The sequence below is a fragment of the Chionomys nivalis genome, chromosome 11, assembly GCF_950005125.1.
Source record: "Chionomys nivalis chromosome 11, mChiNiv1.1, whole genome shotgun sequence".
Classification (NCBI taxonomy): Eukaryota; Metazoa; Chordata; class Mammalia; order Rodentia; family Cricetidae; genus Chionomys; species Chionomys nivalis.
In genome coordinates, this window is record NC_080096.1 from 23,184,631 (window position 1) to 23,209,482 (window position 24,852).

General features: G+C 54.3%; 2 protein-coding genes across 4 annotated transcripts; one reads left to right on the forward strand and one right to left on the reverse strand.

Annotated features, from left to right (window-relative positions):
• Positions 1-7,423: 7,423 nt before the first annotated feature.
• Hpca (hippocalcin) lies at positions 7,424-17,306 on the forward strand. 2 transcript variants are annotated; one of them, XM_057785010.1, is made up of 4 exons: positions 7,424-7,577; positions 10,233-10,631; positions 16,161-16,266; positions 16,380-17,306. In XM_057785010.1, the coding sequence occupies exons 2-4, from the start codon at positions 10,254-10,256 to the stop codon at positions 16,475-16,477; spliced, it is 582 nt and encodes a 193-aa protein (XP_057640993.1). In that variant the 5' UTR covers positions 7,424-7,577; positions 10,233-10,253; the 3' UTR covers positions 16,478-17,306. The 2 variants fall into 2 exon arrangements, with proteins under 2 accessions (XP_057640993.1, XP_057640992.1); XM_057785009.1 differs by lacking the exon at positions 7,424-7,577 and adding an exon at positions 7,805-7,949.
• Positions 17,307-17,319: 13 nt separating this feature from the next.
• Tmem54 (transmembrane protein 54) lies at positions 17,320-23,409 on the reverse strand. 2 transcript variants are annotated; one of them, XM_057785012.1, is made up of 5 exons: positions 20,628-20,837; positions 18,462-18,521; positions 18,187-18,375; positions 17,958-18,092; positions 17,320-17,579 (listed from the first exon to the last, which is right to left on the reverse strand). In XM_057785012.1, the coding sequence occupies exons 1-5, from the start codon at positions 20,835-20,837 to the stop codon at positions 17,505-17,507; spliced, it is 669 nt and encodes a 222-aa protein (XP_057640995.1). In that variant the 3' UTR covers positions 17,320-17,504. The 2 variants fall into 2 exon arrangements, with proteins under 2 accessions (XP_057640995.1, XP_057640994.1); XM_057785011.1 differs by lacking the exon at positions 17,320-17,579 and adding an exon at positions 23,285-23,409 and having other exon boundaries at positions 17,986-18,375; positions 20,628-20,821.
• Between the last annotated feature and the right edge of the window lie 1,443 nt (positions 23,410-24,852).

Here is a 24,852-nt window from a genome sequence, read left to right on the forward strand (position 1 = left end):
ACGCTGAGATTACAGTCATGGGCCCCATCCCAGCATGCCTACTGTTGTTGTTTGTGCTACTGGGAATTGAGCCCAATTTATTGGGACTGCATAACACCGATCAGGTGCTCTGCCACTGAGGTACAGCCCAGCCCCAGCCACGCTATCCAACAGCGCCCGGTCTATGCAACCGTCCGGGAGTTCACTCTTGGGTATCTGTGAAGATGGACACAGCAGTGCAGGATCTAGACACTGCCTCAGAGTTCCTGAGGGAACCAGGAGCCGACTGGTGGCCCCGGTGGCTCCACAGAAGGCCTTGTGCTTGCTGTTCAGTTTCTGACTAGGCAGAGCTCCCCTTGCCTCCGTCACTTCTTCATTCCAGGAACCGCCAAAAGCCACAGAAGCGTCTGTGTCTGTTGGCTGGGAGCAAAAAGGTCATTATTGTTAGTGTTTTAATTGGGAGTTTCCTCTCTTGTCCTGCCTCTGACTACAACACCCGTGTGTGTGTGTGTGTGTGTGTGTGTGTGTGTGTGTGTGTGTGATCAAGGGTGAGTGCTCCTGACTCTGACATTAAGGGGTCTGCTGATGAGGAAAAGAACCCAAACGCTTGCAGCCCAATAGTCCTATGCTTAAACCGTGATGCAGTCCATCACTGTATGACCACAGGCAAATTACTCTGCCTCTCTGTGTCTGTTTCCTTATCTGGTTCCTCCCCCGTGGTGCTGTGGGGGCTACAGGAGATGCCACATGCGGTCCCCAACACGTGGTCAGTAATGTGCTGTAGTGGGTGTTATAAAGTGGGATCCCGCCTTCCCAAGACTTCTCTGCACCAGGACAGACTGGGTGGGGGGGCTGTGGGAGCAGGTCACATCCAGCGGGATGATCTCCCATCCCATTGGTGGGTAAGCACGCCAAGGCCTGGGTCCCTGTGTATGTGTCTGCACATGCAAGGGTATCCATGTGTTTGTGGAGGAGCATGCATTCCTAGCCCTGGGGTGCATTCTGTGCACAGGCATGCACATGCATGGACATGCGCTAGAGGCTGCCCCATCCCAAGGATTCCCAGGGCCCGTGTGGACTTGCAGGTACTGGTGTCTGCGGTATCCCCACACTGCTGTGGGAGGCCCTCTGTTCACTGTTACTATGGAAACAGGAGGCAATCCCAGGCCTGCCTCCAGAGAGCTTGAGGTGCTAGGATTGAGAGCTGACTGGGTTTTCCCAGATAGGGAGACAGATTGGGGAACGCCTGAGTTGGGGGCCTGTGGTTCTGGAATCCGTGGGAGAGACCCTCACTCCTTTAAGGCAACCTGGTTCCCTGGCTCCCAGAGACAGAGCTAGTGCTCACCTCGGAACAGACCCTGACATTCAGCAAGTCTCAGCCAGGGAACTTGACCTGTTTATGCTTCAGTTTCCACCTCTCTAAACTTGAGAAGCTGGCAGGTGGCCGCAGAAGAGGACATGCGTGTGCCAGCCCCTCTCTGGGACGCCATTCTCCAGCCTTTGTGGCCATCCCTAGACCTGAAGTGTCACCTAGCAGACACTTCCCTGCTTCCCCTCCCCACAGTGTCTGGCAGGAGCCTCTCCCTCTAGGAAGGGAGCAGTCCACAGAGAGCAGAAGCCCTGGGTGGCACTGTGCTCTGTGGTGAGGCCCAGCATCTGCCCTCTCCAACAGTCTGCCACTGAGGTTTCCTGGGTTGGGAGAAGATGGCCACCCAGAGCATACTGGAAATAGCATTCCGCTTGGCCAGGCCCGAAGATTGAACTGTTGGTTGGGAGGCAGTCTCTAGTCCAGGAGGGGCTTTCTCTTCAAAATCTTGACTTTTAAAAGGGAGAGAAAAGAAGGAAGGAAGGAAGGAAGGAAGGAAGGAAGGAAGGAAGGAAGGAAGGAAGGAAGGAAGGATGGAAGAAAAAAGAGCTGGGTGGTGGTGGTGCATGCCTTTAATCCCAACACTTGGGAGGCAGAGGCAGGTGGATCTCTGTGAGTTCAAGGCCAGCCTGGTCTACAAGAGCTAGTTCCAGAATAGGCTCCAAAGCTACAGAGAAACCCTGTCTCGAAAAAAAAAAAAAGAAAGAAAGAAAGAAAGAAAGAAAGAAAGAAAGAAAAAAGCTTGATGCCCTGAACCCCCACCCCCAGTGTTGGGGACTGAACCTAGGATCTCAGGCATATTAGTCAAACATGCCACCGTTGAACTATATCCCCCAGCCAGCCACAATCTTAACTGTGTTAGTAGTCAAGGTCTCATGTGTCTCAGCTGGCGCTAGAACTCCCTGTGTAGCTATGGATAATCTTGATCCTCCTGCCTCCACCTCTGAGTGCTGGGATTACAGGCATGCACCACTACCATACCCTTGATTGACCCTGGCTAGCGAGATGCCTCAGCAGGTAAATTGATTGTTGTACTAGCCTGATGGTAATTCCAGGAACCCACGTAAAGGTAGAGGAGAAGAGCCAGGCCCACAAAATTGTTCCCCGGTCTCCATGTGTGCACGGGTCCGTGTTCATCTGTACACACACACCCCACATATCACACACACACACACACACACACACACACACCATATAAATTTTAAAGCTTAAAAAGCAAGCAACCATCAATAACCTTAGCCAGGCATAGTGGTGCATACCTTTAATCCCAGCACTCTGGAGGCAGATCCCTGTGGGTTTGAAGCCAGTCTGGTCTCCATAGTGAGTTCCAGGACAGCCAGGGCTACAAAATGAGACCCTGTCTCAGAATAATAACAATAACACTTGGTTCCTTAAGACTGAGATCTCCCGTGTTCTGCATGCAGGTTGTAAGTCATTCCTACAGAAATACGGATCAGGTTACAAGGAGTGGAAAAACTGGGCATGGTGGCACATGCTTATAATCCCAGGATTTAAGAGATTGAGGCAGGAAAAGTACAATGAGTTCAGTCTGGGCTACCTGTCTCAAGGGGGAAAAAAGTATCAGAAGCAACAGCTTCCTGTTTCTACCCCACTTTCCATAAGTGACAACTGCCTTTGCTTGGCCCCAGGAAGATAGTGGGGAGCTGGCCTGAGACAGAGCCGATAGATGAAAGGGTGGGAAGATGGGGTGCTCAGGCTGTGAGCTGCCTAAGAATGATCCCAGTGTTAGCTTTCTGAAACTGTGACTGGGGGACAGCAGGCCCAGCTGAGTGACCTCAGGCAAAGGACTGTCACTCTCTGGCTTCCAGCTAAGAGTAGCTCCCCCCCACCCCCCGCGAAGGGAAGAGCAGTTATTGTATCGGACAAGAGTTGGCTGGGATGAGTCCCCAGCTGCCAGAGTCAGTTACCCCATCTAAATCCAATCCCATGCGTGCACAGAGATTAGGGCTGGGAGAGGGCCAGGAGCTCCTTCGCTCTGTTGGGGGGTGTGGGGCTGGTCACGTGGTACAGAGGTGCTGAACCGGCGAGGAGTTACAAAGGCGGGTGGGAGGGCGTGAGTGTGTGAGCCTCAGATGTCCCTTTCTGCTGGAAGACGGTGGGAGCCATGGGAGGTTGTTTAGCAGTGAGGGCTCCAATCAGATTTAGAGGCACTGATCCCAGCTGGGGGAGCGCAGAGCAGGGACCTGGCCAGAAGCAAGGGGGAATATATTGGAGAGGGAAGCGGAGACCCTGCTGCTGTTGAATGGGCTGGACTTGGTTGGGGAGGTAGCAGACACAAGACCAGCCAGAGGGAGGGGCCTGGACGTGGTGGGGTCTCGGGCTTGCTTGCTTGGGCTCGAGGGAGACCCGGAGACCTGGCAAGCTGGAGGTGGAAGGCGGTGAGCTGGCTGCTGGCTGGCTTGAGCCGGGGGTGTCTGTGGGCTTCTGGGAGGGAGTCCAGCAGGCAGCTGGAAATGTTGGTTTCACAAAGGAGGAACCAGAAGGTCAGAGGGCTATTTTTTGCCAGCTTTCTGTCACTAGGGAAAGGGCCATCTCAGTGCAGGATTTGAATGCAGGTCTAAAGAGGTAACACCGTCATTTGAGACCCTGACACTGGCTCCAGCTGCCTTGGCCCAGGAACTCTGCTCTTCCTGGGTGTCAATGCAGCCATCTCTCTACCTCTGAGCCCAGCAGCTACAGGATGCTGCAGGAGAATGTTCAGGCCCAAACCTCTGCTCTGTAGGGGCCTGCTGTACCAGCCAGTCCCAGACTCTTGTTACCTTGGTAGCGAGGTGCTTGTGCCATGTACATAGTACCTACGTACCTAGGTACCATGTGTGGCTGCTCCTCACGCTCACAGCCACCCTTCCAGGGCTGTCTCTGACACTGTCTCCCTCTACGGAGGAGAGAACCAAATCAAGCTGTTTGAGACTCAGAATTCAGTTTGCTCTGTGGGCAGCTGGGCTGCTGTGTGACCTGGGCAGACTGTGTCCAACATGGCAAGTGGAGCTTCCCCAAAGAGACCGTAGCTCTGGCATCCCCACCCCTATCCTGCTGGCCCTGATTTCAGGCCTGCAGCCCCAGAGCCCTGGACTTTCCATCCTTCCCCAGCTATTCCCTCCTCATGGCCAGCTCTTTGGGGAACTGCCAGGCCTGCCCTGCCCCCTCCCGGGCTGTGCTCCTGGCAGCTCTGCCACCCTGGGCTCTGGTCCGGGGGTGGTCCCTGGCGTCAAGGGAAGCTGGCAGAGACTGGGATTAATGAGGTTGAGACCCAGGGCATTCGGGAGAACCCCAGATCTCACTTCACAGCTCACTGTGCTCCAGGCTGGGTGGGCGGGGCTTTCTGGGAAGGGGTGGCTTAAGGTTTTAATCACTTTATCAATGTTTGTTTGTGTGAACTCAGCCCCCAAGATGCTTTCCCCTCCATCTGTCCCTACCATCTGCTTCCATCAGGATTTTCCAACCCACTGGGGACCCAAGAGACGTGGGATGGGGGTTGGGTCACTCTTCTGAGTGGGCGAGAGAGGGACAAGAGCTGCCCACTTCATGGATAGGCCTCCAGAGTGGGGTTGCAGCTCCTGAGTCACACAGAGCTGGGTTCAACATGTCTGTCCTCTTGCTGATTTGCCTCAGGGTGGAGACTTCAACTCCCTGAGCCTCAGTTTCCACCTCTGTAAAATGAAGGCAATAGGAGAGATGCTCAGGGTCATGGACCTTGAGATGAGGTGGTCTAAGTAGGGCTCTCTGCACACAGGGGATAAGCGACGTCCGGGGAGCATGGTAGAAGAGGCCAGCCACCCTGGTTTCTGAAGTCCCCGACTCACTTCTCTGCTCTGGAGACATGCACATTCTTTCAGGGACTATCTGTTGCCCTGTCCCATCCCTCCTGACCCCACTTCTACCCCAGGCTGTGGCTCTCTTTCCCTCTTGGACACTTTCTTCTGAGCAAGAGGGGAGGGGCATTAGCAGGAGGAACTTGAGTATGCACACAGCAGGCCTTCAAATGAGGTAACCCAAACGCCATGGGGACACGGGTACCTGAGCTGTTTTTGTCATGTCGCCTGCCCAAGGCAGGGAGTTTTACTTCAGGAGGTACAGAAGCGAGAGACCCAGGCTTCCCAAGCTGCAATCCCTCTGCTGCCTTTTCTGACTGTACTGCCCGGCAGTTGTCTTAAACCCAGGGTTTTTTTTTTTTTGGGGGGGGTTCAAGGCAGAGTTTCTCTTTGTAACTTTGGAGCCTGTCCTGGAACTAGCTCTTGTAGACCAGGTTGGCCTCGAACTCACAGAGATCTGCCTGCCTCTGCCTCCAGAGTGCTTGAATTAAAGGCGTGCGCCACCACTGCTCGGCTGGACTCAGGGTCTTAAAGAGTGTGGGGAGCCCCTAGGCCTCCTCTTTGACTCAGGAACCTGTCCAGTGCTTTGCTTTGATGGCTCTTGGGAAGGTCGAGGTGGCTGATGGGAGCAGTCAGCAGCACCCAGGAGGGCTCAGGCTCTGCTTTCAGGGGCTCTCAGTGACATGCAGAAACAGGCAAAGAAAGCCGATGCCCTGGACGAGGTGACTCCGTCCCACCCTCGGAAGCACACCACTGTGGAGGCAGGATGCTGAGGGAAGGTTCCAGAATCATCCTCCCAAAGAAGGAAAGCATGGGAGCCAACTGAACCTGTGCCTGAGCCAAGAGTCAGTCCAGAGGAAGTAGGGGTACTCCGAGACCTTCCACCCAAGAATGGAGAAGAGAAATCAAGGCATGCTGGGAGATTCCAGCTTCAGACAGGAGGGAGGGGAAAGGAGCGGCGGGGACAGAGGGGATGACTCTGGGTTTGGCTCCTTTCCATGTCCCAAGCATGGCTGTCCTTCCGGGCCCACCGGGGAGGGGTCATGGGTGGGGTCTAAGCAGATCTCTACTCTCTGTCAGCCTGCAGGTCTTCCTGAAGGAGGCAGCTGGGAACCACCCACGTTCGTCTGGCGTCTCTCACGCCTCCACTGGGGGTCCCAACACAGGAGCCAAGGCACACAGAGGAGCTGGTGTTCCCAAGGGCCCAGCTGTCCCTATTCCATCAGGGTCTGGCTCTCCAGCTCTGTCGATGTACACCCCCTCTTTTCCTCCAAGCACAAGAGGTGAAGGCTAGACTGAAGGGCCTGGTCTAGGCACCTAGGGGGGAGCTTTGTTTGGTGCCTTGGGCAGCCAGGATGATCTGAACTACAGGTAGAAAGAGCACAGGAAAGAGCTGTCCAAGAAGGGACAAATGCCATCAATGCCGCCTTCTTAAGGAGGTCCGGAAACCAGGTTCATTCTTCCACTGTTCTTGACATAACGCTCCAGTGAGCCATTGTGTGGACGTCAGACCTGCTCTGTCCCACACAGCTAAGACTCCTGGTCTCATCTGAAATGCAATCTGAAGAGCCATTGCTCTCGATCTGCCGCTGTCCCAAGCTTTCTTCAAATTGCGTATCCAACACACCACGGAACTGACTATGTATGTCCTGTCACCGTTTCTTCTGCATGATTGCAGCCCAACGTCTGGAACAGTGCAGAGTGCAGAAGCAATGTTTGACAAGTATTTTTGAAATGGAAGAACGAGAGCTCTTGAATTTAAGCCACTCACTGGTAGCTAGACATTGGAAAAAGCAATTAAACGTTGCAAGTCTCAGTTTCCTCTTCGGCAATGTGGAATACAAGACGGTCCATATCCTAGAGATGGAGAAAGGACAGAATTTAAGCTGTAGGGATTGTTACCAGGGCTGGAGGAGGGAGGGTGCAGCCCTCTATACAGGCAGGAGGAGCTGTGCCGGGGTCGGGGTCTCTAGAGAGCAGCTGTCCCGAATGTAGACAAGAGGCCCACCCACCTCAGAAACAGCGCCCCCCCTCGCAGGCGGAGATGTGTTTCTGTGCTCTCAGGTCACAGGCCTGCACCCGCAGAGGCTGGGGGAGGAGAGGGTGCCTTGCAGGGAGGGGTATTGGGAAGAACGAGGTACATCCATGGAGGTGGGATTAATTCTTAGAAGGGGTGAGGAATGACATCCTGAGTAGTAGGCTGGAGAGGGGGCGTGCTCTCCGAGGCGGAGGTAGGCAGGGGGCGTGTCTGGCCCCTGGAAGACCTCGAGACTGGGGAATGGGCGCTCCCCGCCTCTCCAAAGAGCTCCTAGCTCAGCTGGCTTCGGAGTTGAGGCGCGGGGGCACCCAGGGTGCCTATCGGATTCCGCCCTCGGAGCGACAGGCGGCCCCGTGCCCAGGTAGGGGTGGGGAGGAAGCGGGTGGCACTGCCCTGGATTGTTCCCGGTTTAGGAGAGCGGTCCCTGGCCTCTGATCTGCTTCTTTCTTTGGTCTCCCCGAGTCGACTTGCAGAACTAGGGGGTCCCAATCTTCCCACAGCCGGGTGCTTCCGAGAGAGGGGGCCCGGGGAAGTGGGGGCGTCGCGTTCCCTCTCCCGGGCGGGGGCGGGGGCGGAGCCTAACTGCCGGTGGGGACCCCCCCAGGGGAGGGGCTCCGGGCCAACGCTGCGGGGCGTCTCCCTCGCAGTCCCTCCCGCCCCTCCGGCCGCCTCTGCCGCCGCGCGCCGCAGCAGCGCCGCCTTCCCTGCGCAGTCGGTGTCTCGGCGTCGCTGGGTGAGTGGGGGCCGCTCCGGCCAGGGCCGGGGATGCGGGGAGGGCAGCCCCGGAGTCAGGATCCCACGTCCAGGGCTCCCCAGCCCGCTCCTCCCCGTCCCTCGTGAGATTCGTCCCATCGGTGGCGCTGCCAGCCCTGGACTGCCCCGGGGGAACGCGAGGCGCTCTCCAGGGTCCTGACCGCCGAGTGGCCGGCTCCCGGGAGTCGCGCGCAGTCCGTCCCGGGCGCCCCCTCCAGGAGGGACCTCGCGCCTAGTGTGGGGAGGATGGAGGCGGGGGCTCAGGGCCGGAGTCGGTGGAGGCTTAGAGGGGATGCTAGGGCGGGTTTCTAGGATCGAGCTGTGAGGTTTCTCCTATTTTGGGTACCGGGGGTCTTTGCGGAGAAAACAGAGCCTTCTTCCAGCTTGGAGAGGCAATGCCGAGGGTGGCCAGGAGGAAGGGGCACCTGGAGGAGCGCTCCTGCCCGGAGCATCGCTCTGCCCCCGCCCCGCTGACCCAGTTCCTTGGACCTTGAGGAGGGGAGTAAGGGATATGCTCCCCCTGCTCAGCCCTGCGCATTTCCTCAGTTCCTTCCCACACACTTGTTCTATGGCTCCTCAGCCTGGGGCAGAAGAGGCTGATGGGGGGGGGGCACCAACTTACAGGAACATGCATGACACACTGCTGAGGACAGACACAGGTCCCCTCACGATCCCGGATACATTCTTCTCTTTGTGACAGGTGCATGATCGCTCAACACGCATATAGAATTCACATACAGACATGCATAGAAACACACAGGGAGACAGATGCGGTGCAGAACCCAGGACCCACATCATGTGTGAACAAACGCATTCAACATGCACCCATACTCATGTGCACGGAGCTTCATGTACCTCCATGCACAAGGAACCCTCTTCACCCTGTGTTACTGGTATCTCCAACCTCAGGAGCCAATTGCACACGCCCCTACATCTGTGCCTAGGACTGCCTGGCTACTCCCCCTCCACTGACTGTCCTCAGCCTCACACTGTAATCCCTGCCCCGAGGGGACCTTTTGAAACCAGGTAAAAGGTGAGTGTTGAGAGAGGTTTGGGTGGGCTGGGTAGGGCTCCCTGAGAAAAAGAGTCCTCAGCAGGTCTGGGAAGGGCTGTAGCTCCCTCTCCTGGGACCTGGCAGCACCCCAGGTATAGAAAGATAATGAGAAGGGTACCTGAAGGTCCCACGTGCAGCTGGCCATGTGAGAGGTGTCAGCATGCGAGTTGGCATGTGATGGCATGTGTGAGACATGTGGGGTCGTGGGCTGGTGTGTCTTGATGCGCAGTGTATGGAAGTCGTGCGTGGTGCCATGTGTCAGTGCGTGTGAGTTGTGGGGCAGCAGGATTGTTGTGTGTGGTGGCATGGTGACCCATGTGTGGCGTAGGATGGTAGGCGAGTGGCATAGAACCTCTCGAGGGCATTTAGTGATCCGTGTGGTACTATGTGTGCTGGGGACGTGCACTTGCATATCACGCCGAGTTTGGCGGTGTTGGGTATATGTAAGTCATTTTGGCTTACTTAACATGGATGTAGCACTACTCAGCCGTGGTTCTAAGTGCTCCCAAGTATTAACTAATTTAATCCCTTCAATAACCCCATGAAGTAAGTACTATCATTAAGCCCACTTTGCAGTTGAGACAGAGAGTTTAAAGAAATCGCCAAAGGCACGCAGCTGGTAAGAGGGAGAGGTGGGATTCAAACTCAGGTGATCTGGCTCTGGGGTCCAGATTCAGGCTTCTTGTTGAGCACTTCTTCAGGAAGAGAAGCTGGCAGTGTCTGTGCTGCAGGACCTATGTGGGGCTCAGCGGGTATCTGGGAAGCCGTGAGAGGGCAGCAGGTACCAAAGAGGGCTCAGAAGCTGCTCTGAACCCTTCCAGAAAACTCTGGGGGTCAGCTCTACCCTCTAGTGGCCTTGTGACCTGAAGCAGATCACCTCATTTTCTGAGTGTCCTTGCTCATGTGAAAAGTGGTTTTAATCCCCAGATTTCCCCTTGGGGGGGAAATGTGAACCGGATTAGCAGGGGCAGCCAGAAAGGGTGTCTGTGAGAGTGAGCTAGCCCCTTCCTCTTCTTCCGGGTCTGCTCTCCAGAGAAGAATGCCACAGAGCAGGGTACAGGCTGTGCCATCTAGGGCCCACCTCTCTCTTCCCGGGTCAATGAGAGTTTGGGGTGTCTTGTTTCTGAGGGCCCTTCTGGAGTGATATCAAGTGACCAAAAAGACAAAACCATTGCTCTCTGCCCCTTCACCTCCTTTGGGGGTACCCAGGTGGGACTTGGCTCATCTGCCATGGGCAAGCAGAACAGCAAGCTGCGGCCGGAGATGCTGCAGGATCTGCGTGAGAACACGGAGTTCTCAGAGCTGGAGCTTCAGGAGTGGTACAAGGGCTTCCTCAAGGACTGCCCCACTGGCATCCTCAACGTGGATGAATTCAAGAAGATCTACGCCAACTTCTTCCCCTATGGCGACGCCTCCAAGTTCGCCGAGCACGTCTTCCGCACTTTTGACACCAACAGCGACGGCACCATCGACTTCCGGGAGTTCATCATTGCCCTGAGCGTGACCTCTCGCGGCCGCCTGGAGCAGAAGCTCATGTGGGCCTTCAGCATGTACGACCTGGACGGCAATGGCTACATCAGCCGGGAGGAAATGCTGGAGATTGTGCAGGTGGGCCGCCATCCACACCGGCTGCTCAGCCGCGGGCTCCGAACACCTTTCTTAACCTCTCAACCCACCTAGTCTTCCAGCAGTGACTGGGGCTCATTTTCACATCCCGTTCACAAAATCCTTTAGAAGGAAATGGTTTTCCATTTAAAGAAAAACTATTATGGAGTTAGAGGCAGGAGCATCAGGAGTTCAAAACCAGCCTGGGCTACCAAATGAATTTGAGGCCAGCCCGAACAATATGAAACTCTCTCCTCACCTACCAACCTCACAACAATAAGGAAAGAAAAGCTGAGGATGTTCCCATGTATCCCCCCCCCCACACACTCACCTGCTAGAGTTTCCTGGCATTGCTTTATCTCTGCCTGTGGGCCTTGCTTCCAGGTTGCTCTCGGCACTGACCCTTCACCCCCCCCCCCAAGTCCAGATGTCTTTCCTAGGAATAAGACATTCTCTTACATAACCCATAGCACGATTATCCAAGTCAAGGCATTTGACACAGAAACAATGCTGTTCTAGTATAGAGATCATACGCTATTGTCCTCTCTCTTCAGAATGTTCTCTGTAGCTTTTTTTTTTTTTTTTTTTGGTTTTTCGAGACAGGGTTTCTCTGTGGTTTGGGAGCCTGTCCTGGAACTAGCTCTTGTAGACCAGGCTGGCCTCGAACTCACAGAGATCCACCTGCCTCTGCCTCCCAAGTGCTGGGATTAAAGGCGTGCGCCACCACCGCCCGGCCTTTTTTTCCCCTTTTGGTTCTGGTCTGGGATCCTACATTGAATTTGTTGTCCTATTTTGCTAGTCATATTTATTTAGAGTCAGGGTCTCTCTCTATAGCTCCGGCTGGCCTGGGACTCGCTGTATAGCCCAGGATGGTCTCCAGCTCACAGAGTTCTGCCTGCCTCCGCATCCCGACTGCTGGGATTAAAGGTGTGCCACTATGACAGTCTTGGTTATTCTGATTTAATTTGGAATAGTTCCCCATCTTGCTTTGTCTTTCCCAATTTCTATTTCTGATTTAGACCAGTTATATTTGGTTTGGTTTGGTTGGAGACAGGTCTCTCTATGTAGCTCAGACTGAATTTGAACTCATGATCCTCCCACCTTAGCCCCTGAACTGTTGGTTACAGGTGTGTGTCTCCATTCCCAGTATTGCCCATTCATTCATTCACTCATTCATTCATTCATTCATTTATTCACTCACTCATTCATTCATTCATTCATTTATTCACTCATTCATTCATTCATTCATTCATTCATTCATTCATCCATCTGTTTGCAGTGCTCAGATCAAACACAGTTCTTGTGCCTGGTAGAGAGTGTTCTACCTCATCCTCAGCCCACAAGTACTGTTTTATTGATTCTCATTACTGAGGAGGAACATGCTTTGGAAGAAGGCACTTGTAGGAGACCTCACAGTCTGTGAGTAGGCCACCTGGCTGTAATGTTCACATGCCATCTGGATACCCAGGCATCTCCTAGCTAATTGACAGAGGCATCACCAGACCCAGTACTGCATGGGGTACTTAGACCCTGAGCTGAGTGCATCCTTAGAGCAGCCCCACGAGTCTCAGGCAGGCAGAGTGACTTGCTTGATATCCAGAGTGGGCCTGAGCTCAGGTTGGCTGCCTGAGCCCAGGCTGGCCCGTCACTCCAGGAAACCTTTTGTAAGGAGACATGGCTTCCAATTCTGGATAGACTTTAGCTGTCAGGTTGCTCATCTATAAAACTGGAGCAGGGACAGTGATGCTGACTGCAGAATGCGATTTAGAGACTTGTCATGCATGCCTTTTCTTGGTACAAATTTAAGTATGGAACACATTAGACTTATTTCAAAAAACCAATCACTGTCACTCAGCATTGAAGGTAGAGGGTGCTATGGTTCTATTTTATCCACCCTGCTCCTTGCTTAATTTAAACATTTGTTTTTAGACAGGGTCTCTCTGTGTAGCCCTGGATGTCCTCTAAATATTTTTATTATATTTATTTATTTGTGTGTGTGTGTGTGTGTGTGTGTGTAGCATGCTCATGCCATAGCACACATGAGGAGGTCAGAGGAAAACTTTTGGGAATCAATCCTCTCCTTCCACCATGTAGATCACAGGGATCGACCTCAGGCTGTCGGGTTTGACAGCAGCACTTTTACCTGTTGAGCCATAGCAGAAAGTCATATACCTGTGACTCTTGCCCATTGTTCCTCTGAACCTTTACAGCATTTTTTTTTTTCGCCAGCAATGTGTGATGATGTATGTGAGGGTATCAAGCCCCTGCTTTCAAAAGAGATCAAGGGGACTGGTAGCTCCATCTAGGGCTTTGGAGATCCTTGGTACTCAGCAAATGTTAGTGACGGTCAGTTATTCTTTCTCCACACATCTGCACTGGCTCAAATGTCCTTGGCAGCACCCCAAGCCGTGTCTTGAGAGGTGCTGCCACGCAGCTTTGCACGAGGCCCCTTTCTGATATCTGCTCCAGCTCATCCAGCCCATGGCTCCCCTCTAGCTTGAGCGGCATTGGCTGCCCTGGGAAGTGACCTGTTCCCTATGCCGGTAGCTTGCTGCCTCAGCGTTTGTCCCAGCAACCTGCAAACCACAAACTCCTATTTGGAGGCAGGATGATGGGGAACTCTGGAGGTCCCTGATGGAAGGGTCAAGGTCGTGGTGGTGGATTACTCAGGGATCTGCTGGATGCCCACAAATTCAGAGAGAAGCTCATGTTTTCCCACTTGTACACTGGTAAATCTCAGTTTGGATGAATGAGCCCATTCCTCAAGGACCCTTGCACCCACCTTCTTCTTCTTCTTCTTCTTCTTCTTCTTCTTCTTCTTCTTCTTCTTCTTCTTCTTCTTCTTCTTCTTCTTCTTCTTCTTCTTCTTCTTCTTCTTCTTCTTCTTCTTCTTCTTCTTCTTCTTCTTCTTCTTCTTCCAGCTTTTGCCCTCTAGCCCCCGACGTCCCTATGCTAGTTCAGAGGCTCCAGACAGCTGGTGCAGACAGAGTACTGTGCACCCCAGGGCCTGATTAATGACAAGTAGGCTCCAGTGAAACCCGGAGCGAGCAATCCAGACTTAATCTAATTAATCTAATCTAATTAATTAATTAGAAGGATTGTCACAAGGAGAAGGGCCACTCTCTAAGTCACTGCTCAGTCCACCTCCCATCCCAGCCCTACACTGGCTGGTGGCACAGAGAGAGGAAAGAGGCAGTGTGCTTCTTGGGGCTCACTCTGATAGGAAAGATAGGAAAGGCACAGGCCACACTGATGAGGTCAGTGAGAGGGATGGATATAACATCTGGAAGACCAGGGGACGGAAACAGCAGAAGACACAGTGGATGAATAATGACCATATATGCCGCTGTTCAGTTATCGCTCGCTCCAGCCAAGCACTGCTCTATTCTTTTATCCCATTTACTCCTCTAGAGTAGTGATTCTCAACCTGTGGGTCGGGACCCCTTGGGGGCGGGTCGAGTGAGCCTTTCATAGGCGGCACCTAAGACCATCAAGAAACACAGAGATTTACATTTCAATTCATAACAGCAGTAAAATTACAGTTATGAAGTAGCAACAAAAATGCTGTTAGGGTTGGGGGTCACCACGACATGCGATACTGTGTTAAAGGGTCACAGCATTAGGAAGGTTGGGAACCACTGTGTTAGACACAGTGCTCCATTTTACAGATGGAGACTGAGGCTCACGGAGGCTAAATTCTTATTCAAGGGTACACAAAGGTGCAGAATGCACCAGGATGTCACTCCAGAGCTCCTGCGGTCCATCACTCCAAACTGCCCAAGCATCCGTCCAGCAGCTAAGAGGGAGTAGGCCCTGATTTGGTTGGTGGCTTCCATTAGTTCTCTTCCCAAACCTTGGTGTCTTATCCAGGAAAAGGGAGATTTGCTATTTGATTTTCTGAGTTGATGTACAGTTTAGAAATCATGTATACCACGTACTGAGGCATACACATTTCGTCCCAGACTCAGGATGCAGAGGTAGGGGGTCCCTGAGTTCAAGGCCAGCCTGGTCTACAGAGTGAGTGCCAGGACAGCTAGGGCTATGCAGAGAAATCGTGCCTCAAAAACCAAACCAAACCAACCAACCAACTAAAATCAGAACAAGAAAGAAAACCAGAACAAAATTCCTGCACATGGGACCTGGCGCATAATGCTTGCCTGATAAAGGGTAGCTCATATTATTTCAGGCAGCGCCTGTAAATGCTGAGGAATCTGAAAGGCCCCCATTGTGGCAGAATTACCCCTCCAGCGGGGCTTGGTGGTGGCCAGGCCAGCATTTCACAGCTTATGAAGTATCTTGAATGCCAAAAACAAATGGTTTGGACTTGGTACAGAGCATGGTGGGAGGTGACAATGGCCTTTAAACAGGGAGTTCCCTGCCATGTGCCAAGGCACTGTACTGGAATTTGGAAATCTTAGAAGGAGCTAGAGTCGCTGTTCTTATCTGGACGGTGGCACAGTCCGCTAAGGAATTAGTTACTCCCTGAGACACGTCATCAAAGGAAAAGCCCAGGGGGTCTGTGCAACCGACGTGCCCTGACCCCTGCGGGATCTCGGATGATCTTGCTTGGAAAGCATTGTAAACTGAACCCCAGGGAAGAGTGGGAGGCAGCATCCTTAAGAAACCAGTGCACCGTGGGCCTAGAGGGAGGTCTGTGTGTGCTGGAAGCGAGGGGGCGGCCTGCTGGTTTGGGGACATGGTAGTGGAGATTAGTATTTGGAAAGAGCGTTCAGAGGCAGTGTGTGGGACAAACTTGAAGGAGAGACTAGAAAAGAGTAGTTCAGAGACAAAGCTGGACACGAAGGGGGTGGGGAAGGTTACGGCGTGGGGAAGAAGGGAAGCTTTCTTGGAGGAGTTGAATGTTTGACGTGGCTAGTCCGGTCTCTGAGCTCCAAAGAGCAGAAACAGCCCATGACACAGGTCGAGCACTACATGATCTGTACATTTAGCTGAAAAAACTCTCCTTTTTGGTGCCTCTGCTGCCCTCAGCCCAGCAGAGCTCAGGCTGTCCCTGACCCCGTGGCAGGTGTTCATTTGCATTCGTTTGCATAATATTCCCGCCCCTTCTGGGTCCCAGCTTGCCTTGGCGTTTTGCGCCCCCTGCCGGCCACAGACCGCAGCGCAGTCTAGTGTCATCTCCCCCAGCGCCCCCTGTTGGTCACCGAATGAGAGTGCTAATTCAGCCCTTACCCGCAGCAAGCATCCTGCTGTTCTACACCCTTTGCTATCTGGACTTCGATGTCCTCCAACATCTCTCTTGACTCTGTGCACCCCAGATTCTTGGTATCCACCTGGGGCTTGCAGTTTGCAGTGCTTTTATCTGTTATCTCTGTCAGCAATTCCCACCTGGCCCTCCAAGGGACCCACCTGGTCCAGGGCACTCTTAAGTTACCACCTGCTTCTAGAAAGCCTTGTCCTGGTTTTCCTTCCATCCTCCATGGGCAGAGGAGCACGACCTTGCGATGTCTATAGAGAATGAGATCGGATGAGGCCTTAAGTGGTCTCTTCTCACTCCCGAACCCAACCCCACAGGCCATTTACAAGATGGTTTCGTCCGTGATGAAAATGCCTGAGGATGAATCGACCCCGGAAAAGAGGACTGAGAAAATCTTCCGCCAAATGGACACAAACAATGACGGTGAGTGTCGGGGTGGGCGGCCTCCCTTCTTCCCTCTCCCGCACGGCCTGCCACCACCTGCCTGGCTTTGTGGCCGCCTTCTCCTCACTGACAGCTCTCCCTTGGCCCGGCAGGCAAGCTGTCACTGGAGGAGTTCATCCGTGGGGCCAAAAGCGACCCGTCAATCGTGCGCCTGCTGCAGTGCGACCCCAGCAGCGCCTCCCAGTTCTGAGCTGGGGAGGAACAAGCTCGCCGCCTCCCTGCCTTCACCGGCCCTCTGCTTCCTCTCCCTCGTGTCTGTCCAGGCTGGGGGCCAGACTGGGGACCCCCTTCTGGGGTCTGCACTGTGGGAGGCCTCTGGAGAAGCGAACCCTGCAAGGAAGGGGCTAAGCAAGACAGCCGTTAGGACCCACGGCCCATGAGGCAGAATCTCCCTTAGTGGGACCGAGATGACTTTTTTTTTTCTGTCCCTATTCCATATTCTTTATTCAGACGGTTGGATTACCTTCCACCAACCCACAGATCTGAGGCCCTTCTACAACGCAGGGGTTGGGGGACGTTCCCTTTGGGTGACCCTCAGCCTGGAGGGAGGTGGAGAGGGGCCCAGGTGAAGTCTTTGGGTTTGGTGGGGAGACATAGCAGATTCTTGGGCTGTGGGGCTTTGAGGAAATTCCCTACAGAACACTTCCTGTCCCAGCTCTTGCTGGCTAGAGACCATGGTAAAAAAAAAGATCTCCCAGGGTTCCAACTGGGGGGGGGGGTCCCCAAACCTAGCCTGCCTCTTAGCATTCGGATGATCACAGATTTAAGCACCCTGTATTCTTTATCTCACCCTCTTTCACTCCCATGTGCGCCCCCCCCACACGCACGCACGCACGCACACACGCACGCACGCACGCACGCACACACGCACGCACGCACGTGGGCAGAGTCCCTCCACAGCATTCTGTGTAGGAAAGACGTGCAGGCCCCTGGCAAAGCCCCCATCTCCCTCTGCATGCAGCACATGGAGCATCTCTGTTCTTTTTAATAACTTCCAAATAAAGTCTTGTTTCAGTGCAGAGTGCCCGGCGGCCAGGGAGGGCACTCAAAGCCCTCTCCCAGGTCCCCAGGGGTCCATTGAGCCCTCTTGGGCCTGCTCTGGGAATCCTGGATTCATCTAGGCTTCTTCCATGGCTCCCTGGGCACTGGTCAGTGCAGGCTTGGTCATATGTCCAGACTTGGTCACGAGCCTCAGTAGTCATGGCCCCACTGAGGTGTCAGATGGTCAGCTGCACAGAGCTAGCGCAGCTCAGTAGGTCATGGCCATCCAGGGGCTCTGAGCTCATTTGCATCTGCAGACACAAAAACCTGTTTGTTTTGCTGGGTCTGGACTGGGGTCTCTATCTCCAGGACATCCCCAAACTGGAGGCAGGGAGGACTAGAGGCTTCTGGGACACAGGGGAGGACATCACTACCACACACTCAAGACAGGCCAGACTCCATAGTGTCTCCTGTTTGAACACCCAAACTCGTGCTTCCCCTCAAGATTGGGAGGGTCAGATATAGCTATCTGACTTAGCTGGCAGATCTGGCTTCCCTGGACTTTGGAGCCCTTTGGTGACTGTGAGCAAACTTTTGCTCCAGTTATCTGAGGCCCTCTTCAGAGGTGGGTGGGGCTGACCAGCCAGGGATTCCAGCAGGGACTTCCCAAGACTATGGAGGGGACTCACCGTGTGGTGGCAGTTTTTCCCCCACCAGGGTCTCAGTTCCAGCAGCCGATGCACGAGCTGGGTGCAGCGCAGGGCAGACACGCTCTCCGCCACACAGAGCATGAGAGAGATGGCCCAGAGGCACAGACTAGAACTCTGCAGGGGACAGGGGCACAAGCATCTTCTTAGGGACAGGGGTGCAGGGATCCCAAGAGCCCTTCCCAGCCCCTCCCAAGGCTGAGGCACTCACGTAAATTCGAGTAGGGTCAAAAGGACAGTCAGGCGCCAGCGTTGGGAGTTCAGGGCTCTCAAAAGTACAGGCTGCCAGTAGCGCCCGACCCTGGGTGGCAAAAGTCACTGCGATGGAGGCCAGGAGCCCAAGGGCGCAGGTCAGAGAAAGGACAGCACAGGCCACACTCAAGCTAAACACAGCCCAGCGCTAGGTATGGAGAGTACTGGTCAGTGCTTGGCCACAAGGGGGCTGCTGACCCAACCCACGGTCCCGTCCGAGGAGGTGCCACATACCAAGGGGGTGCTGGGGAGGTAGCGGGACAGGACGACAGCTGCGATCCCGGCAATGATGACCTGCGGGGTAAGTACGGATCAGCTGCGACGCTGGGGCTGGAGGAGAGCTTGTGGGGTCAGACGCCGGCTTGGATAAAGGTCCCACCACCATCTTCCTATTCCTGCCTTCCCCACTCCCACCCTGGGCTCGCTTCAGCCTCGCTTCAAATGGGCTGTGCCTCTTGCTTATCCCTCACTGCCTACAAACCTTCCAGGGCTCCCCACTGCCTAAAGCGGCGACTCTCCAACAGGGTCCTATGTATTCTGTTTGCGGGCACATGCCAGGGGTTAGGCCATGGTATACACAGGACATTTCTTTGAGCTGGGAAAGACTTTAGAAGAAACACATCCCACTGTTGAGGAACTAAACTCAAAATGAGATTAAAACAGGAATTAGGCATAGTGACATATGCCTGTATTCCCAGCGCTGAGGCAGATGGACACTGTGGCATGTTTAAAGCCAGCCTGATGCACATAAAAAGTTCCAGTTTGGCCAGGGCTATCTAGTGTGGACTGAGTGGTCAGCACCATATGAGGAAGCATGGGAGGTGGCCAGCCCCAGGGTCACCATCTTAGTGTGAAGGCCATCCTAGACAGACAATACATGTTATGAACAGAATCCAGAATCTCCAAGAGGGGGCGGAGGATGGAGCCCGGGAACAAAATGCTTGCCCAGCATGTGTGACTTCTGGGTTCAGTCCCTGGTACCACAAAAGACAGAGAAACCCCTAGGAGGATCCGAGGCTACCCCAGGCTCTTAATGACCTAATTCCTGTCCCTCTCTATCTGCCCTGGGCCACTATCTTCTCTCATCCCACTGGATACGGGCATCCAATCACTGCTGTTGGCTGCTACCCACGGAGCATCCCCTCCAAGAACACACTTCCTACATCCTCATGCCCCTTGACCCCCAGAGACAGAGCCTCCCATGTCCTGTTTAGCCCAGAGGCTGCCCCCCCCCCCAGATCACTGGCGTCATTTAGCCTCTCCAGCTTCTTAGGTTCACCCTCTGTAGTGGATGTGTATAACAGTCACAACAAAGTGACTCCTCTGGGCTCAGTCCCTCTCTGCAGGATGACCTCACAGGAAGGCATCTCATCAGCAGGAAGTGGGGTGAGCCTCCCCCAGGCGTGGGCAGCTGAGAGTGGTGAGGAGTCACCGGGGAAGGAAAGCAAAGGGAAGTGATCCAGCTCGGAGCCCCCTGGCCCTGGGCTGGCACCGTCTTCAGATGGTTGCTGAGCAAGACAGATATCGACTGGGACATAGTCCAACACTCTTCCTGCTGTTGGGGTGTCTACAGGTCAGAGCCTGGTTCACCACACCCATAGGCCAGCAGGCTGTCTGAGCTTCATTTTGTAGGCAGTGACCAGCACACACAGAGAGAAGTCCCTTAACCAGGAGCCAGCAATCTCTGAAAGTTAAGCAGGTTATCCCCCAAGTCTGCAGTTGTCTTAGCTGTCACACAGAGGAGAGCTTTATAAACCTAAGCCTACTAGGCTCCTTCCTTTAGTCGTTCAACAAACGGGCAGGTGCCCGGGTCTCACACGGCTGCAGGATATCAAGTAGTTCATGTGCATCCATTCTAGCGCTAAACTCACGCCCGTCTGATTGGCTCCGTGTCTCTAGAGCAGATCTCAGCCGTTCCCAGCTTCACACACTGGCACCTGCCGCAGACTGAACACGGAATGCCACCCTGGCACGCTTCTCTGCCTGCTAGTCCCAACATGCCACATACCTGGGTTGATAATTACAGCCCATTGGGAACACCTACTCATCCACTAATACCCAGCTCAGAGGTTTCCACTTCCCTGAAACCCTTTTGGACGGTCCCCAGCTATGCTGATCTTCCTTCCCTCCCTGCTGCCACACCGTGAGTTTGTCACAGCAGTTCACACGAGCCGTGTGCCAGGCCCTCAGTTCAACACCTTCTGTGGATGACCTCAGACACCCACTAGGGACCTCTGCAGTCTGGGCACACTCCCACCACCCCCATTTTACAGACGACAAAATTGAGGCAGAAAGTGTTTGAGGGCCTGCACAGTTGGTAGGTGGCTACTAGGGTTAGTGCTGGGGACTCTGGTTGAGACCTGGTCCCTCCCTCCTGCTGACCTCCTAGTCAGGCCGTACCAGGATGGCAGAGGTGACGGAGAGGATGTCCACCACGCAGTACTGTAGAACCACGGCATCACTGGCGGCAGCCACGAAGCGCAGCATGGTGCCATGGAGCACGGCGGCTGCGATGAAGCTCACATGACCCAGCACGACCAGCACCAGGCCTGTCTTCATCAGCACCTTCCGGAACTCACCCACATTCAGGCCACCTGTGGGGACACACATCAGGCTCACAGAGGAGAAGACCCAGGCTTTGGGTCAGCTCGGCTTCCCTTCTTCGTCCCTGGGCTCTAAGTTTGGAAAAACACAGAGGTGTCACACAAAGCTGTCCTTGTTGGCTGCTGAATTAGGACTTGCAGGGATCCAGCATGATCCTCCCACTGAGTCATTCATTCATTTCCTCACTCATTCATTCATTCATCTGTCCCATACATAGAGTGTCTTTCCTGAGTGCCTGCTTTGTGCCAGGCACTAGGGCACCTATAAGCTCCACAGGTACTGTCCAGGCCTCCAGGAGACCACAGTGTACCGGGCAGGAGTCAGGTCCTGCACAGTCGTCAGTCCAGGAGATGGGGCCTGGCACACACGGTGCTCAACACACAGCTGCTAAACGAAACTGGTGAGAGCCGTCAGTCTCCACTTCTCTCCTAGACAGGAAAAGAGTCCTTGTCTCTCGGTGTGGACAGGGTCCATGGGCGGATGGGAGAGTCCCTGGGGACTCTTAGTGCAGGGGGTGCTAAATTGAGGCTGGGACCAGAAGGGAGACCGGCAGCAAATACAAGTTCTGAGTGGCCAATGAGTGGCCGTGTCCTGTCACATCCAAAGAGCAGGAAGCCCCCTCCTCCCGCTCTGAGTGGCTCTCTACAGTAACATCCGCCATTGCTGGCTGTTAACCCTGCCTCAGGGACGTGGCCACCTGGACCCTCAGGTTCTCTCAGGTTAGCCAGCTCCTGAACCTGGAGTGTGGACGACCCTCCCACTAAGCAGGGTCCTTCCTCCTTTAGCTGCTCCCAATGGCTCTGACTTTGAGATCCCTGCTAAACCTCAGTTTCCCCACATGTGGAAGAGAGGTTTGACCCGGTTCCCTGTCTATATGTGAGCTCGGCTGCTGAATGAAAGTAAGAAATGGGGGGGGGGTAGGGTGGGAAGAATCTTTAAGCTGGATGTTCTCAGGGCAATTGATTGCAGGGGGCTGGGAGTGGCGGCTCATAATCCCTGTAGTCAGGAGACCGAGGCAGGAGGATTGCTGCCAGTTCAGGGCTAGCATAGGTTACAGAGTGAGACTCTCTCTCCAATATATATATATATATATATATATATATATATATATATATATATATATTTTTCCTTCAGTGGTGTAGCCACCGGTAAGTTGGTCATGTTCCAGTAAAAAGCCCCCTCATACTCCTGTTAGCAGCCCTAATTAAACTCATACACACACACACAATGAAGAGCCTGTCTAGACAGTCACAGATTCATTGTGGACCTGGTGCCAGGCCCTCCCCCTCTCTGTCTGGTCCCTGTGCTCTCCCCTGCGCTTGCCGGCTCCGGGACTGGCGGTAGTAGCACAGGACAGAGGACAGACCATGGGTGGGAAAAGCATGAGGAACTGGAGCGGCCTTGTGAAGATGAACACCCAACAGCTGGCCAAACAGGACGAGGAATTGCAGCCCTGTTCCAGGGACCTGATGGGTCCCACCCCATCCTCTCATCCCATCCACCCACCCATCAGTCAGGAGCACCCCAGATACTCCTGGGCTTTGGCTGGGCTCAAAAACAGCAACATCTCTGGACCAAGGCTCTGGTCAAACAGGAGGCCAGGGTTGTGCCCGGCGCTGGTCACAAAACCCTAGGGCAGTTGCAGACTTTATTTCTCAGTTCCCATGCTGGGAGCATTGGGCAATATGGTTGGCACAGTTTGCTAAGCCTTCATTATCAGGAGCCAGCTTCATCCTGGTCAAGAGCGGGCACAACTGTCCCTGTTTTACAAAGAAGAAACAGGCTGTGTATGCTGAAGAGTGGGAATTTAGACCCCAAACAGAGGGTTTGCCCAGGCAGTGGGGGAGTGGGGGAGGGTCTTCGCCGTTGGTGACCCGGGTTGACTGGTCTTTCCCTCCAACCTGGCTGGGTGAGAGGAGGGTACGGAAACGGGACCTTGGTAAGGCTAAGGACCCAAAGCCGTGGACCCCGGATCCCTGTCTCTGCACCTCCAGCATCCTTCTCCCATCTGCGGGTCCTGGAGCCTAGTTTTGCCTCTTAGAAAGGAATATAGAGCCAAGAGGCGGAGATGCCACCGACCACATCAAAACGGGACCTACTCAAGAGCTGGGCCTCAGTGGCACAAATCTGGAGTCTCAGCTACTTGGGTTGAGGCAGAAGGATCCAGAGTTCAAAGTGAGAGTGAGCCAAGTACTGACTTCCAGGCTAGTCCCTGGGAGACTTCGCTGTCTCGAAACTTTGGGGCTGGTGTCCATGGTAGAGCACTTGCCTAGCCCACACCGACAAAAGAAAAATAAAACCTAGCCGCTTGTCACCCCACCGCCATCTTACTTCTGGGGGAAACTGAGGCTGAGAGTAAAGTGACCTGCTGCAGGCCAGGACATGATGCAGCAGGCGACTTGGCTTCGGGTTGGGTCCCCCCAGAAATGGGCCTCCCGTGAGTCCTTGCTCACCGATGCGCAGACACATGTCGCTCCCAGCCAGTGACCCCAGCCGGCGTCAGCGGGGTCTCGCTCTCATCCTGCTCACCCGTGGCCTCCGCTCCTCTTCCCGCCCGAGCAGGCGCCCGGCGGCCTCCTTTCCCTGCACCCCTTGGGCCGCCCAGTCCGGCGCCCCGTGCGCGCTGCCGAGGCCGGTCTGACCGGCTGGGCGACCCCGGGGCTGTGCGGCTGAGTCACAGCCCCGCCCCTGCCGCGGAGCCAGGTGCAGGGCGCCAAGTCGCCCTCGTTTTCTCTCGCACGCCCATTCCACCGGTGGAAATCGAGGCTCCAAGGGGTCGTCATTGCCCGTGCTTGGGGGTGGTGATGTAAGTGTGCCCGTAGAGATCACCACGACCCGGGGGTCACCTGGGCGAAAAAAAATCTTCAGGATGAAAGCTGAGAGTGAGCAGGGGCAGCCATGGGTGACGAAGGCGCAGTCCGAAAGACCAGGGTCTTTTAATCTACTTCAGATCAATCGCTGACAAAGAGAGCCCCGGGTCTAAATCTGGTCTTCCATGTTGAGCAAGGGACTTTTCTTTTCTGTCTTGGGGTGTGTGTGTGTGTGTGTGTGTGTGTGTGTGTGTGTGTGTGTTGGGGGTTGTCCTTTGTTTTCTCCTTGGAAAACCAAGAATAATAATTTGCTGACCAATGAGATGATCCAGCCAGTAAGGTCCCTTGCCACTAGCCTAAAGACCTGAGTTCTATTCCTAGGAGCCACGTGATGGGAGGAGAGACCTGATCCCTGAAAGTTGTCCTCTGACCTCCACTGGAGCACCTTAAGGCACTAACAAACTCTAGCACACGCGCGCGCGCGTACACACACACACACACACACCCCACACTCACACTTAAGACAGGCTGGCCTTGAACTCAGAGGAATCTACTGTGGAGTTTGGAAAACGCATTAGCAGCGGAGTGGGGGGGCACTTCGGCTTGGAAGCCTGAGGCACCGCGGGACAAGCACAGGTCAGGCAGGCTGCTCTGACCACTCTCAGCGGATGGCTTTCTTATCAGCTGATGACTGCAGCGGGTACTGCAGTGGCTGAAGGATAAGGAGACAGACTTGCTGGAGGAGAGGGAAGATGGAGACAGGTCATTAAGCCGTCAGCTGGCGCCCTCCCTAGTGGACATTAAACGCCTTGTACATGGGACCTTTTAGCGGTCACTTGGGCAGCACTTAGCCCCATTGCAAATGGTAACATGCTCATAATTGCGGCTCGGCAACTCTATGTTTAGGTCTTTATCCTGCAGGAGACGCGATTGTGATGATGTCTGTGGATGTGCGAGCCCCTGCTAATAGAAGCAGGACCCCAGAGCGATAACCGCAGTGCACGCCTGGAGCAGGGCAGGGAGGCCTTCTGCTCTTTGCCTTATACACGGATATGTTGTTGGAATCTTGCAAGAAACATTTTTTCATGTCTTGTTTTTGCTGGAATAAAAGGGGGGACTCCCTACCACTTCCCTCTACCCCAGCTCCACCAACAGCTCTCAGACAGCAGAGCCCACCTCCCAGGGCTGCCCTGAGGAGTGTCTATGGTCAC

Bases quoted from the DNA above. Each gene is read 5' to 3' on its own strand.
- Tmem54 (XM_057785012.1), bottom strand. From the start codon at position 20,837: ATGTGTGTCCCCACAGGTGGCCTGAATGTGGGTGAGTTCCGGAAGGTG. The intron at 18,093-18,186 runs GTGAGTGCCTCA...TGTCCCCTGCAG, and splicing joins TTGACCCTACTCGAATTTAC to AGTTCTAGTCTGTGCCTCTG. The intron at 17,580-17,957 runs GTGAGTCCCCTC...TTGTGTCTGCAG, and splicing joins GGAAAAACTGCCACCACACG to ATGCAAATGAGCTCAGAGCC.
- Hpca (XM_057785010.1), top strand. From the start codon at position 10,254: ATGGGCAAGCAGAACAGCAAGCTGCGGCCGGAGATGCTGCAGGATCTG. The intron at 10,632-16,160 runs GTGGGCCGCCAT...CCAACCCCACAG, and splicing joins AAATGCTGGAGATTGTGCAG to GCCATTTACAAGATGGTTTC. The intron at 16,267-16,379 runs GTGAGTGTCGGG...TTGGCCCGGCAG, and splicing joins AATGGACACAAACAATGACG to GCAAGCTGTCACTGGAGGAG.